A 13841-nucleotide genomic window follows, 5' to 3' on the forward strand; every position below is an offset into this window, starting at 1 on the left:
GGGGTGTTGGCTGGGGTTGCTATCATAGCTGCATGTACTTGGTCGCTGGACTGTCTCATGTTGGGGTGCTGCATGTGATCCCCCTCTCTCCACACAGCCCTCTTTCTACATGGCCCTTCCTTCTTTAGTAGCCTGGCCCTAGCTCCTTCACAAGGCAGCTGAACCCCTGGAAACAAAGGAAGACGTTACCAGATCTCTTAATAGCTGTGTCTGGAACTGGCAGGACATCTTTCCCACCACCTTCTACAGGAGACAGAGAAATAGATCCCATTCCCTTAAAGAAGGAAGGATATATGTACAGCAAAGGGAAGCACTCTTGGCGGCTGTCTTTGTAGACATTTTCACCTTATGCAAAGGGGGAGAATTTAGCATTAAGATTCAGAGATATCTCAGACCCCAAGGACAAGTTAAGTAGCCTGATGAAGTCTTCTTATCCTACATGTTAGAAAATTCAGCCACACGATATCTCTGCAATTTTGTTTTTGTGATACTAGGGATTCAACCCAAGGCTTCATGCAGACTAGCCAAGCGCTCTACCACTAAATTATATCCTCAGCCTTTTAATTTTGTTTTAAATTTTGGTAGACAGTACTTACTGAGCTGTCCAGCCTGGCCGCAAATTTGCAAACCTGCCTCAGCATCTCAAGTATCTGGGATGAGTGGTGGGCCACACTATGACTGGCTTTTCTCCATTTTTATGCCCCCTACTCCTAATTCCAAATTCCCAGGGAAGGAACTCTGATCACCCTACTCCCCCTGAATGTCTGCCTCTCATTCAATCCGATGCAGCCAAAGACAAATATGGCCACTGGGGGCTCCTCCTGAGCCCCACTGGGCCCTCAGTGAGCTGGAAAGACACACACTATTGTCTGCAGTCTGTTTCCTTCTCTCTGGAGCCTCACAGAGGCATTTGCTCAAGTCCCCTGCCTGCCCAGGAAGTGACAGCTGGATCCCATCCATCAGAGGTCAGCTTCCCTTAACAGATGGGCCCAAGAAAGTAATTAGGACTTGTCATTAACCTTGGCGTCCAGACACAGTGATGGAGGAGGAATGTCGGAGAGTCACAGGGAAACCTGTCGTTGACAGGAGCTGTGGCATTTCTGTCACTTCCCCACCTGGGTTCCAACACTGCCAGTCTGTCTGGCACAGAATTTTTCCAAAATATGGACAGAAAGGGAAGGAAGTGAGAATGCTGGGAACCTGTGACCTCTACTTAGGTAGGCATCTTTCCAGTAGTTTGACAAAAAGACCATGAACAAAGTAATGCCTTCCTGTCTCTGACAGGACCCCCCCCCCATACTTCTAAGCCTGGAGCCTCAGCCATCCTGCAGGTGCAGCTCAGGGGCGTAGGAGCTCTGAGGGTTATAGAGGTATTTATGCTTGTGTCCATGTGCACTTGTCAGAGGAAATATTCACACATTTCTTCAGGTTTGGGGGACTCTGGATGCCTCCCCCTGGGTGCTAAGAACGGCTGAGTGCCATCTCAGTTTCCCCAGGGACTAGACCAATGTCCATCTAGCTTTAACGCCTTGTGGAATCTGTACAAGATGAGAACGAATGTTTTCCTAATTCCTTCATTAGCCCAGCAGCTGCCACCAAAGAGAGCCTAAAGAGGTGCACCTGAGTGCATGATGCTTGTAGAATGAACTATGAGCCCCAGTGACTATCACGTGTCACTCCCACCTCGAGGCCTCCCTGACCTCCCCTGGGAGTGGAAAGTCTGCTGAGTGACTCCCAGGGCCTCTGGTTCAGTCTACCCACCTCAGTGCTGTGGATGTTTGGGGGCAGATAACCGCATGGTAGGAGTCTCTTGTGTATGGTAGGAGGTTTAGCAGCTTCTCTGGTCTCTACTTATGAGATGCCTAAAGTCCTTCCACGTCAGCTGTGACAAAAACAAGTGTCTCTAGACACTGCCCAGTGTGCTGGGTGGGAGAGCCAGCCCCGGCTTAGGACCACATCCCTTGTTCGCAAAGTGGGAAGAAATGATCTGAGACTTATTCTGCACTCACCCTGCGGCTGTAGGAGGCAATCATGGTGGACCATGCTTACGTGTCAAGCATCAGCACGCAGCTCTGTGTGCATGCGGTACTGTGACCCCACACCAACCCATGAATACTCCATGTTCTCACCATGTCCTGCTTACAGATAAGAATGCTGAGGCCCTGAGAGGCTAAGATGCTTGCCCAGCATCCCAGTGATGGGATGGGATGGATGAGCCCAGACTGCTTGGTCCCAAGATCCCAGTATTTTTCTGTGGAACATTTCTACTCCTCCATAAATGTTGGCCTCCATGCACTGTGCTAGGAACTTTTGAATAAGTTCTTGTCCCTTTCATTGCCACAAGAGCCTCACTGAGAAACAGACGCTCATCTCTGCTTCACAGCTGAGATCATTGAGGCTCAGCGAGGCTGAGCGTTTGCCCCGTGACACCCAGCCCCTGTGTGGCCCTGACAGAGGTGGCAGAGTTTTAGAGATGCCTGTCATTTACGGGGCATCTTGGTCACCATCAAGTTGGTTGACTCTACCTCCTCCATTCCTTTCCCAGGGGATCTGTTCCTTCTTCCCACCGCTTGGACCCTTGTTCTCTGCCATCCTCAGTGCCACATTCTCCTGACTGTGTTTTCTGTGACAGGAAAGGACAGGTGGAGTGGTAGAGGAAGCTGTGACCATAAGCACTTAGAGAAAGAAACTTGGTCCTCCCAGCACCTGGGCATCTAGCCCTCTCCCCACTTCCTTCTCTGACACTTGCATGCTGTGCCCAGTTGGCCAAGTGACTTCCCTCTGTGTGCCTCAGTTTTCCCATCTGTAAAGTGGGGGTAGTTCCCACCAACTGTTAATGGCTACAGGAAAACATGTATGGAGAGTGACAGACACAGTCCCTGGCACAGCAAGTACCCACAACAGTAGCAATGGCTATGATTGTTCCTGGGCTTTGGCGACCCAGGGCCTCGTTCAGCATTGACCGTCAGCCATTGAGTCCTCTCTGTCTCCCCTCTTGCTTCCTCATCCTCATAAGCCGGGGTGACCTCACCCTGCAGTGCTGAGGCTCAGGCAGGAATCTATTCACCAATCCCTCTGGGAGAGATGAGGATCTATGGCTCCCCGGGTGCTGACAGTCATAAGCAGCAGGGAATTGATGAGTCTGGTGTGCACGTCTGCTGTGTGCTGTCCTGAGGCCTCGCGCTGGAGGAGCTCTGCCACCTTAGGACAGGATCCTCGGGCCACCATCCCATTCCCACCAGATGGTCCCTTCTGGACTTCAGAAAGTGCAAAGTTTAATAAAGTCAGTGGTCTTCTTCACACACACACACACACACACACACACGGCAATTAGAGCAAGAGGAAGAACCAGCAACGTGGTTCTGTAATTGATGGTGTGTGTGCGAGTGAAAGAGAGGGCAAGACAGACAGATGGAGACTGAGGGCAACCTGGCACCCCTCTCCCACTCTGCTGCATCCAAGGTATGACTGTGAAATCTGTCACATCAGGTGGAGTGACCCCACTTTTTACATCTCCCTGCTGATGCAGGAACCAGCACACAAACCCATCACGCCTGGGCAGTCAGCGCTCCGCTGCCCGCCATGTGCAGCCCGCGTCCTGGTGCAGGGCCGTTCCATTCCTCCTCCCCCCAGCGTTCATCAGGGGACTGCAGCAACACGAGCTCCTAGGCTCAAAAGCCTTTGTGGCTCCGAGTCCAACCCGGCTCTTCTAGGAAGCTGGAGCTTAATAAGCAGCAGCTGTCAGCCCTCAGCTTGGCTCAGGTCCTGCTCTGCAGAAGGAGGTGGACAGGGCTGAGCCCCTACAGGAGTAGGCAGTACAGGCATGCATGTGAAGCTCTGCTCTTGCATGCAGGTTCTGGCCATACATATCACATATGTGTACACACAGACACGTGCCCCAGATGTGCCCAGGAGCATCATAAGTGTTCATATGTGGGTACAGGTACCGTGTGTGTTTGGAAATGGGCACATGAGTCCTCTACAATTTTAGCCGCTGCAGCCCCTGGAAAGCTTTAGAAGGACAGGTTTCATGGGCAGATTACAGCTGCCTGGTTAGAAAGAAACACGCGAGATCCGGGAATTATAAGAGCCACAGATTGCTATAAGAAATGTCAAGCAGCGACCACTGCTGAGTACATATCACAACCTAGACTTTTTAGACATGCAGTTTTTTCTTTCCTTTTTTTTTTTGAAGCACAATTTTATTTTATCTATATAACAGCAGACAAAGTGAGGAGGCTTGGGAAGGTGAAGCAACTTGCCCGGGGTCACGGAGCTAGGATGTGGCAGTGCCCACATGTGGAGACGGGCAGGTTCACTTCAGAGCTGCCACCCCAAGCCCTGCCTCCTGCTTCCTATTTCTAGATTTGGCAAGTGTGTGTGTGTGTGTGTGTGTGTGTGCATGCATGCATGTGTACACATATGTGTGCAGGTGTATTACAGATGTATGCACAGGTGTGTGCAGGTATATGTATGAGTGTGTACTGGTGTATGTAGGTGTATGTGTGTACAGATGTGTGTATATAAGTGTGAACATATGCAGGTATGTGTGCAGGTTTTTGTCTGGATGGATAGATGCAGGTATGTGTATTTTCAGGTGTGTGTGTCTGCAGGTGTGTGTGTGTGTGTGTGTCTGCAGTGTGTGTGTCTGGTGCCTGTGAGTAGGGACTGACACGTGGGGTGGAGCATAAGGACCTGGAGGAGCTGATCAGAAGCTCACGGAACCTGAAGCTCAGCTTGTCTGACCTCCACAGCCAGGTGGGGAAGGATTGGCCACACCTGACTCTGGAGAGGGGCTGAGGCCAAAGTTAGACCTGAGCCAGCTGAAAATTGCTCCTGGCAGGCTATAGGGCAAGAAGTGGCCCCCAGCTGTCCACATCCCATCCCAATGCCTGTGTTACCTCCTCTGGCCAAAGAGAGCTTGTAGCTGGGATGGGGACTCCCGAGATGGTGCGATCTACCTGGACTTCCTGCATGGATGTAGTGTTGTCACAAGGTCCCTATAAGGGCGGGTGGGAGGTCAGAGTCACAGACTGCTGGGGAGATGCTACACTGCTGGCTTCAATGACAGAGGAAGTAGCCATGAGCCAAGGAATACACACAGCTTCTAGAGGCTGCAAGAGGCGTGGGAGGAGGTCGAGGCACAGCCCAGAGACCCGCCTCATACTGCCTGGACCTCGCACTGTTCCGTGCCTCCACCTGCACCCAGGTGTCCCCCAGCAGTCTCCAAATGGGAGAGGTGGAGTTTCCTCCATGTTTTACCTTTGACTCTGCCCCCTAAGACTCGAGGAGTTCCCCCAGCCTCATCTCCTGTCACCCGGTCTGTCCACCAGCAAGCTGGGATCTATTTCTCAAGTCCTTTGTTCATGTTGCTCCTGCCTGTCCACCAGGACCCTCCCGGATGTCCCTTCTGTCCACCACAGCGTCTCATAACCACCCAAACTAGCCCAAGAGGCTTCCCTGTGTGACTATGTAGAGGGCGTCTGAGTCCCTGTCTGGAATGCCACCTCCTTGAGGTTGTTTCCAGCAACTCCCGTCTCCTTGGCGCATGGCAAATGCTCCACACACGCGTCAAATGCATGGCCAGCCTGTCCACCTCCATTTGGAAGCAGTGTCAGACTAGTTGGGAGACCACTTCCCACCTCCCCCAGAGGTCATCCATTGGTGGCCAGAAGAGGGCACATGCTTCTCTCTGGTGCTTCTGGAAGCACGGGGCAGGGAGGGCGTGAGAGCCGCCCACCTGGCTTCCCTGCGTTGGCCACACTCAGCCTGGTGAGGGATGCTTTTTGATGTGAGCCATCGTCAGAGTCAATGGGGCATGGGAAGACATAAGCAGGGAGTGGCAGCTGCTTACAGTGTCCAGCTAATTGGGCACCTACTGTGGGAATAGGTGGAGACTTCCGGCCGGCAAATACAACCACACTGCTGATGGGGACCGCTGATGGGGACTGCTGATTGTCACAGTGGAACCCCCGAGTTCAAAACAGGAGAGTCTTGATGTTTCAGCCCCATCATCTCAGAATCCCTGAGGGTGCCCACTCACCCAGAGGAAGCTCGGGGTGCAGCTCCTCTAACTGTGCACAGCACAGTCAGAGAACAGGAGTCTTTCCAGGCCATTTATTGTCTGAGAGAAAGAATTCAAACCCATGTCTTGGGATCCCTGGTCTATGTAGCTCTCTCCTCAAAGATGCACTTTTTTCTCTGATGCGGAGTGGTAACATGATCGCTGTCGGAAACTAGAGCCCAGCTAATTAGAGGCTTGATGTGGGGGAATGTGGGGAGCTTAAAGGAGGACATGAAAGTCACCCATGATCACACCGCTTGGTGAAAATCACTGTGAATATTTTGATGTTTCCTTTCCGGTTCTCTCTCTCTCTCTCTCTCTCTCTCTCTCTCTCTCTCTCTCTCTCCCTCTCCCTCTCCCTCTCCCTCTCCCTTTCCCTCTCCCTCTCCTTCTCTCTCTCCCCCTCTCATCTCACTAAAGGCATTCAGATGGACACGTTCCATCCACAGACTTACTCCCTGCTTACAGTCCTGCCTCCTGAGCGCTTAGATTTGCCCCACCTCGATGTAAGACACAGAGCATTTTCCTCTGCTACTTGCCTCACTGCTTTGCTATTGCAGTCATTCTCCAAGTGCATCCGGCAACTCATGAGCTGCAGAATCCCACAAGAAGCCCTGTTAAAATTCAGGTCCCTGGGCATTGCTCCAATCCCGTGGAATCATCCTAGGCACACCGAGCTCTCCCACGACATGATCCAGATTGCCATAAATGTTAGGAGCGCTCTCCCACGCGGGGACTCTCAGCAGGACTTCAGGCTTCAATGCCTGCATCTGGGCTCAACCAGACCCATCCCTGAGAGGACTGGGTCACAAGCCTGCTACTGATGTTTTCTTCAATGCTGGGTGACTGACACGCAGTCTGTGGGCACAGGCAGCTCTTCCGCCCACACTGATAAAAGCAAGGATTTCTTTTTAGGGTAGCAAAGCCGGAATGTTTAATCACCGGGATACAGACCCACTTGTAACCCGTGATCTCCCATGACACAGTGTTAATTCCGCTTCCTGCTGAGCTTTATTTCTGAGTTTAAAATCTGTGGCTGTTTTGGCCTTCAACATCATGGCCTTAGCTTTTGGGGCTGTGGAGTGCAAGAAGCTTCCTTCTCGCTTCCGATTTTAGTTGCAAAAGGCAGAGAGACGCAGGCACAGCCCGCACCCACCCTCTTAGTCTGTACCAAATTCCAAAATAACAAGGACCTGAGCAGAGACACCTGAACAAGAGCCTTCACCCACTTCTCATTTTGAAGAAAAAAAAGTACAGGTGTTGCCAAAAATTACTATATTTTGTAAAAGGAAATACCACTACTAAAACCAGGATGCTCTAAATAAAATTATGTCTTTTGTTTCTAAAGACTCTTGATATACCCAAGAGTGCTAAAATAATAGAGACAAAAAATAACAATAGTAACAAAGGCAAGATATTTCATTGCAAACCTTGGGCCAAGGGTAATCTGCCAATTATGTGAGGGTGAACGCTGCAGCCACAGGGCCACCAGCAAGGCTCTCGAGCCAATGGAACCTGTAGGACTTGCGTGCCATTTAGAGCTTTGATGCAAGCCAAGGAAAGTGTCTCTGTCCACGCATGCTGATGGCAACTTTAGGACTGAGTGGGAGAGGGAGGTGGCTGCGTGGCCTTGTGGGTGGTCAGCAGACCTCTGAGCCGCATGGCACAGGAAGAGGCAGGGGCCCGTTCCCAGAACACAGCCTTCCTCTCCCTCCCTCCCCAAGCCCAACTTGCTGTCTCAGAGTATCTTTTAATCCGCTGGCATCAGAGGCATCCTACAATTTATCTGCAGACTATGTTTAACCCCAGAAACAACTTCGCAGACAAAAACCTAATCCAGCAGCCCAGACAAGCAGCAGAGATAAACACAAACATGCTCCGGTGAGTAGGAGTGTGGGGGCCCCTTGTACTCTCACAGGCCACCACAGTGCGGGGGCTGGGCCAGCCCTATGGAATGCCAGTGGTGCCGAGAAGTACAACTTGACTACTGCTGAATAACCCAATAAAGAAACAGAAGAGGGGGAAGTTTCTGATTTCTTGGCTTAGTTTTGAGTTCTTTGGAAAACTATAATGATGTAGGAAGCTCTTAGGTTTCTTTGTGTGTTTTTTTTTTTTTCCCTTCTTTCCTTCCTTCCCTTGCTCCTTCCTTCCTTTCCTCTTTTTAAAAATTTTTTTCCTCGTTCTTTATTGATCTTTTTATTTACTTTTCCACTGGGAATTGTACACTGTTTGCACACAATTGAAGCCCAGGCCTTTAAGCCAACCTATATCCCCAGTCCTTTTTATCTTTTTATTCTGAGACAAGGTCTTGCTAAATTGCCCGAGTGGGACTTGAACTTTCAATTCTCCAGCCTCAGCCTCCTGGACTGCTAGAATGGCAGACCTACACCCCCAGGCCCAGCAACTGTTAGGTTTCTTGCCTCCACTGCAGGCAACAAAACCAGCTGGGATGGCTCTGTGTGTGACTCAACTCATGCCAACAGCTGAGGGTCCTTTGGGGTGAGAAAGGTGGGAGAACCGGCCAGGGCAGATTGAACTGCTGGAGGGCCCCTGTGGCTCCACTTGGCACGTGGCTGTGTGCGCAGCAGGATGGTGGAGCAATTAGACAAGAACTCATTCCCCAGGTCTGCTTCCTGGGTCTGCATCTTGGTTTTCACTGCTTTTTGGCTGTGTGACTGAGGTAGTCACTCAACCTCTCTGTGCTTTGGTTGCTTGTTAATACATAAAAAGTTCTCATTCTTTATTTTATTTTATTTTATTTTATTTTTTGGTCTTTTTGAGTCAGGGCCTCATTGAGCAGTTCAGACTGGCCTTGAGCTCACTTTGTAGCCCAGGCTACTCTCCAGCTTGCCACAGTCCTCCTGCCTCAGCCTCCCAAGTGCTGGGATTACAGGTGTACACCACCATGCCTAGCTAGGATGCTTTCATCCTAGTTTGAAAATTGCTGAATACACAGAACCCAGCCCACAGCACAACAGGGCAGAGTGTCCGCTGTTGCCCCAGTGGCCCCACGTGGGGCCAACAAGGAGCTGTGAGAGGACCAGGCCACGCATCGCTGGCCCGGGACCAGAAAGCAAAACCTGCAGTGTAATTTCTGCTGGCCGTGTTCCTCTTTGCACCACAGTCAAATCAAACTATCTCCAGGTGGCCCCAGTGAGCAGTGCAGCTCAGTGAGTCCCTAATAAAAACTCACTGCGTTGCTCTGTGCCTGTCGCCAGTGACCCCCTCTACAGCACTGCTGGCATTCCGAGGCCACAGACTGCGGGCTTGCTCCCAGCCACCACCCGCCCCTTCATCCTATAGGACTCACTTCCGGGGAAGAGCCTAGGAGGGCTGGGGAGCAGAGGGGAACTTGAGCAGTGAGCTGCCATCAGCCCGGCTCCTCCCACTTCCATTTGAGCTGGGTGACAGCAGAAGTAGAAGAGCCAGGGAGCCCCTGGGGGACTCAACACGGGTTGCAGTAGGCACGGCCAGGGTCCCTCAGTGGTTGGGACACCCACAACCCCACATCAGTTTTCATGCACACGGTGTCCTCAGTGGGACCCTGACCACAGAGGGGTACATGGGGGGAATCTACTGGGGTCAGCTGGCTGGGTCTGGAATAGGGCAATAAATCTGCATTGGACAGAAGGGCGGGGAAGTGGCTTCTCACTGGCAGGACATGTTAAAGAACAAAGCAACAGCAATAAAACCCTGAGCCTGGAGCAGGGTGGCCCCCAGCTGTAAGGGCTAAACGACTGTGTCTGGTTGTTATGCAGAGACCCTGGACCAGCAGCGTCCCATGGCATCACACGGAGCCTTCTAGAAACACTGCCCCTCTGCTCTCTCTCCCCAGCCTGGTCTTTCAGAATCTGCTTTCTCACAAGGTCCCCGTGTCATCTGTGTGCACAGCCAGAGCAACAAGCTCTAGCGCAATCACACAAGACTTTGGCTCTAGTCTGAACAAAGAGCTGTCATTCAACTTCCTGTGCCTCACTTTCCTTACCTGCAAAGTTGCACCATAATAGCGCCCACCTGCTAGGGGTGGGTGGCAAGGCACTGCAGACCGAGTCAGGCATATAGGAAGCCCTATAGGCACAGACGCCACCGGCACACTGTTTAGGGGCCAGTGCAGGAGCAAGTGGCTGTCATTCATTCAGGCCCTGATGCAACTATCATGTAAGCCAGGCACAGTGGCACATAGCAGTGATCCCAGCACTCTGGGAGGCTGAGGCAGGAGGATCCCAAGTCTCAGCTCAGCTTGGGATACATAGCAAGACCCTGTCTCAAAACAAAAGAAAAACAGCCATCATGTACCTGCTCTGCCCTGAGCTGGCTCTGAGCACATAAGGGATGGGACAGACAAGTGCCTGGCCTACAGGGATTCCATAGTCCAGAGGGGAGCCAGAGATCATGTCACAATCAGTGAACTGTTTACTGTAGGCAATCTGGTTGCTTACAAATGTGACAGGTGCCGTGAGGAGGCACCAGGGTTAGTGTAAATAAGACAGGTGCTCAGGGAAGGATTCTAGGAAAAAGTGGTGCGAAGATTAGAACCTGAAGTGTGAGGAGAGGCAGGGCAAGTGTTAAAGTGTGTGCGTGCACACTCACATACATGTATGCCGCAGGAACAGGAAGAGATGTGTGTATGGAAGGTGTATGCCAGGCATGAGGAACAGAATATGCAGAAGTCCTGAGGAAGGGAGGAGGGCGGGAATGGAAGGAAGACCAGGGACCCAGAGCAAGGCCAAGCAGGTGTCAGGACCACCTGGAGGCCCGGCCCTGGAATTTCTGGGCCTGAGAAATCGCACTGGTGCAGCTGGCCTGGGGCCTGTGCTTGGGGACCCTTTGCAGAGACCATTAGTGCAGGGCGAAGAGGGAAATGAGGACCAGGATTGCATCCAGGGCTGGAGCACGGAGGGCCGTGAGAGGCCCAAGGAATGGCCAGGTCATTGTAGGGGGCCAGGGTGACACCAAATATCACCATAGCTGGGGGCTGGACACAGATTGAGGAAGATTGAGGACACAGATACATGCAGGAACTGGCACAAGCTTACTACAGCCATCTTGAAGAAAGATGGCAGTGGCTGGATGGAGGTGGGGACAGAAACAGACCCTGAAATTTTAAAGAGGTACATGCAATGGGCCTGGGTGATTGGGTTGGGTCCCCAAATACCAGGTGAAGAGAGGGTTCGGGGAACCTGCCTTTCCAGCTTCAGTAGTTGGTGGGTGACAGTGTTCTCTCCAGAGCTTGGAGAGCAGGTGTCAGGGCAGGGTTGGGGACTGAGAAACACCAGGATTCTGGGCTCAGCCCGAGAGCACCAGTGTGCTGTGCCTACGAGCACAGCCAATGACAGACACTGTGTGGACACATGGATAATGGATCTGGGGCGCTAAGGCTGCTCCCTGGGGGATCACATGAGGTGGGAAGGACCAGATAGGATTCTCAGGCTGCAGTCAGCAGGCTGTGTGGACGGAGGGGGGTGGGGGGTGGGGCGTGATGCAGAGCAGGGCTTTGGTGTCCCTAACAGGACTCAGAACTTGAGCAGCATGGGCCCCTTCTAGGGCATGGGTCTGCAGCCACCAGTGGAGGTCCAAGGGATATTATAGCTCAGAGGTTATGACCCTCATTGTGCCCCTGGGGACATGATGGTGGGCCCTAGTCCTACAAGGCTTTCACTGTCCTGTCTCCTACCAGGCGCTTGGTGGATCGCCTGGAGAATATGAGGAAGAATGTGGCCGGGGATGGGGTGAACCGCTGCATCCTGTGCGGGGAACAGCTGGGGATGCTGGGCTCTGCCTGCGTCGTCTGTGAGGACTGCAAGAAGGTACCGCGGCCCTCCCACCTCCATTCCTGCTCAGCACCTGTGGAGATGCCAGGCTCCTGTTTGGGGAGTGTGCAAACCTGGGGGCTCTGAAGGGTCATAGCAGGACATGGATTCTCCCTGCATGCTCCCAGGCCCACCTGTCTTCTAAGGTCACCCTGACTGTAGTTCCTTCCCAGAAGTCATGCCAACTGTGATGCTCCCTCGAAACTGACCTCTGTCCAGAATGAACTTGTAGCCTAGGGTGGCAGAGCCTGTGAGTGTCCTGGCTGTGGCTAACAACTGTATCGATGACCTTCCTATCCCTGGACCCAAAGCCCACAGCTTAAGGCAGGAGAGGTCTTCTTTGGCTCCCAGTTTCTGATGGGTTCAGTCTCTGGTCAGCTGACTCCAAGGCAGAAACAGAGGACGAAGGGACCTAGAGGAGGAACTCACTCAACTCAGAGCTGTCAGGAAGCAGAGAAACCAAAAAGGAGCCAGGGAAGGAGCTCTACACCAGGGTCAGCAGGCTTCTTTCTTACCACCAAGCTCTTCCTCCTGACAGCCCCTTCAGTCAAGAACTCGTTTAGCTATGAGATCAACAATCTGATTAATAATGGACCAACCTACTGATGAGTTTGGCACTTCACTGATCATCTCTTCTTCCAAAACTCCTACACTTTGTTACTTTGTGGGGACATTTTTACATCCTTTCAGCATTGTCCCCCAAGGGGAATGGTACAAAAGACTTAAGAAGCCTCTCTGCAGCTCAGCCCAAGCCCTGGGGCACTGAGAGCCCTCATACTTGGAGAGGAGTCTCTGTGAGCTCTCAGCACCTCCCATCTCACAGAGCAGGGGAAGAGGCACCACTATCTCTCAGTGTGCCCGATCCCCAGCAAGGGAATTCCAGGGGCATCCTGGCTGGGGACAGTACCTTAGCCTGTCCTACTCTATGTAGCATTTAGAATAGAATCCTGGGGAGAGTGCCTCTTTTCTGAAAAACCTATTTGTTGCAGCCAACCAGACAGTGGGAATTTTTAGCCCCAGTCCCAAATATAATGTTCTGGAGCCTGGTCATGGCTTGTACCCAGATCGCTTCTTCCTCCAGGAAGAGTTGGCTTTCTTCTCATGGTCAATGTTGTCTTGGACCCTTTGGGGAAAGAAAGAAGTACATGAGTAAACAAAATGGATATGTGGTCCTTCCTCTTAACAGTGATGTCCATGCCCTCCTCTGTGTGGTTGCTGAGACCCTATGGGGGCTCTTAGGGATTCCCTTCACCCATGCTTAAGAAGGACTCGAGCTCTTGTCATTGGGAATAAGAGGCAGATCAGAACTGTATTCTAACTGGCCTTGCTCACAGCAGAAAGGGTGAGGAAGGAAGGCGAGTTCTGGTTCCTCCCTTTCACCAAGAGGTCCTGGGGCTCCACTGCCACCTCCCCAAACCTCTCCTACTCCCACCTCTCCCCTGAGTGTGCCTTGGGCTGTGCTTTGTCCCCAGAACGTCTGCACCAAGTGTGGGGTGGAGACTTCCAACAACCGCCCACATCCTGTGTGGCTCTGCAAAATCTGCATCGAGCAGAGGGAGGTGAGTGGCCTGGTTCCACCCCTCTCCTATCCTTCCCAGCTCCCTCCTTCCTCCCTGGGGCCAGGGAAATGGGATAGCATTTTAAGAGTGGAGGGTTTTGGTAGAATCTCCTGTCTGTTTCGTTTCGTTTCTTCTCATTTTGTTTAGTTTTGCTTGAGTCCGGGTCTTAGTACAGAGTTTAGGCTTGATCCTTGAATTCACCACTGTAGCCCAAACCGGCCTCAGATTCATGGCCATCCTCCTGCCTCAGCCTCCTGAGTGCTGGGATTACAGGCGTGTGCCCCCTCCATCCTCAGCAGGCCTTGCACCTTAAGGGTGTGGTAGGAAAGGAACTAGTTCAGCTGTAAACTGGCAAAACGACCTCTGAGTGTCTAATTTCCTTTCTTGTCCTCTGCATCTGTGACTTTC

At 52.1% G+C, this 13841-nt stretch overlaps 1 protein-coding gene across 2 annotated transcripts in view; it reads left to right on the forward strand.

Annotated features, from left to right (window-relative positions):
• Positions 1-13841, forward strand: part of Rph3a (rabphilin 3A) — a 56746-nt gene that overhangs the window by 17755 nt on the left and 25150 nt on the right. For both annotated transcript variants that reach the window (XM_004635935.1, XM_004635934.1), the window contains 2 exons: positions 11742-11871; positions 13347-13433. In XM_004635935.1, the coding sequence (XP_004635992.1) occupies positions 11742-11871; positions 13347-13433 (217 nt within the window). The remainder of the gene's footprint in view (positions 1-11741; positions 11872-13346; positions 13434-13841) is intronic.

This window comes from Octodon degus, unplaced genomic scaffold (genome assembly GCF_000260255.1).
Source record: "Octodon degus isolate 3935 unplaced genomic scaffold, OctDeg1.0 scaffold00076, whole genome shotgun sequence".
NCBI lineage: Eukaryota > Metazoa > Chordata > Mammalia > Rodentia > Octodontidae > Octodon > Octodon degus.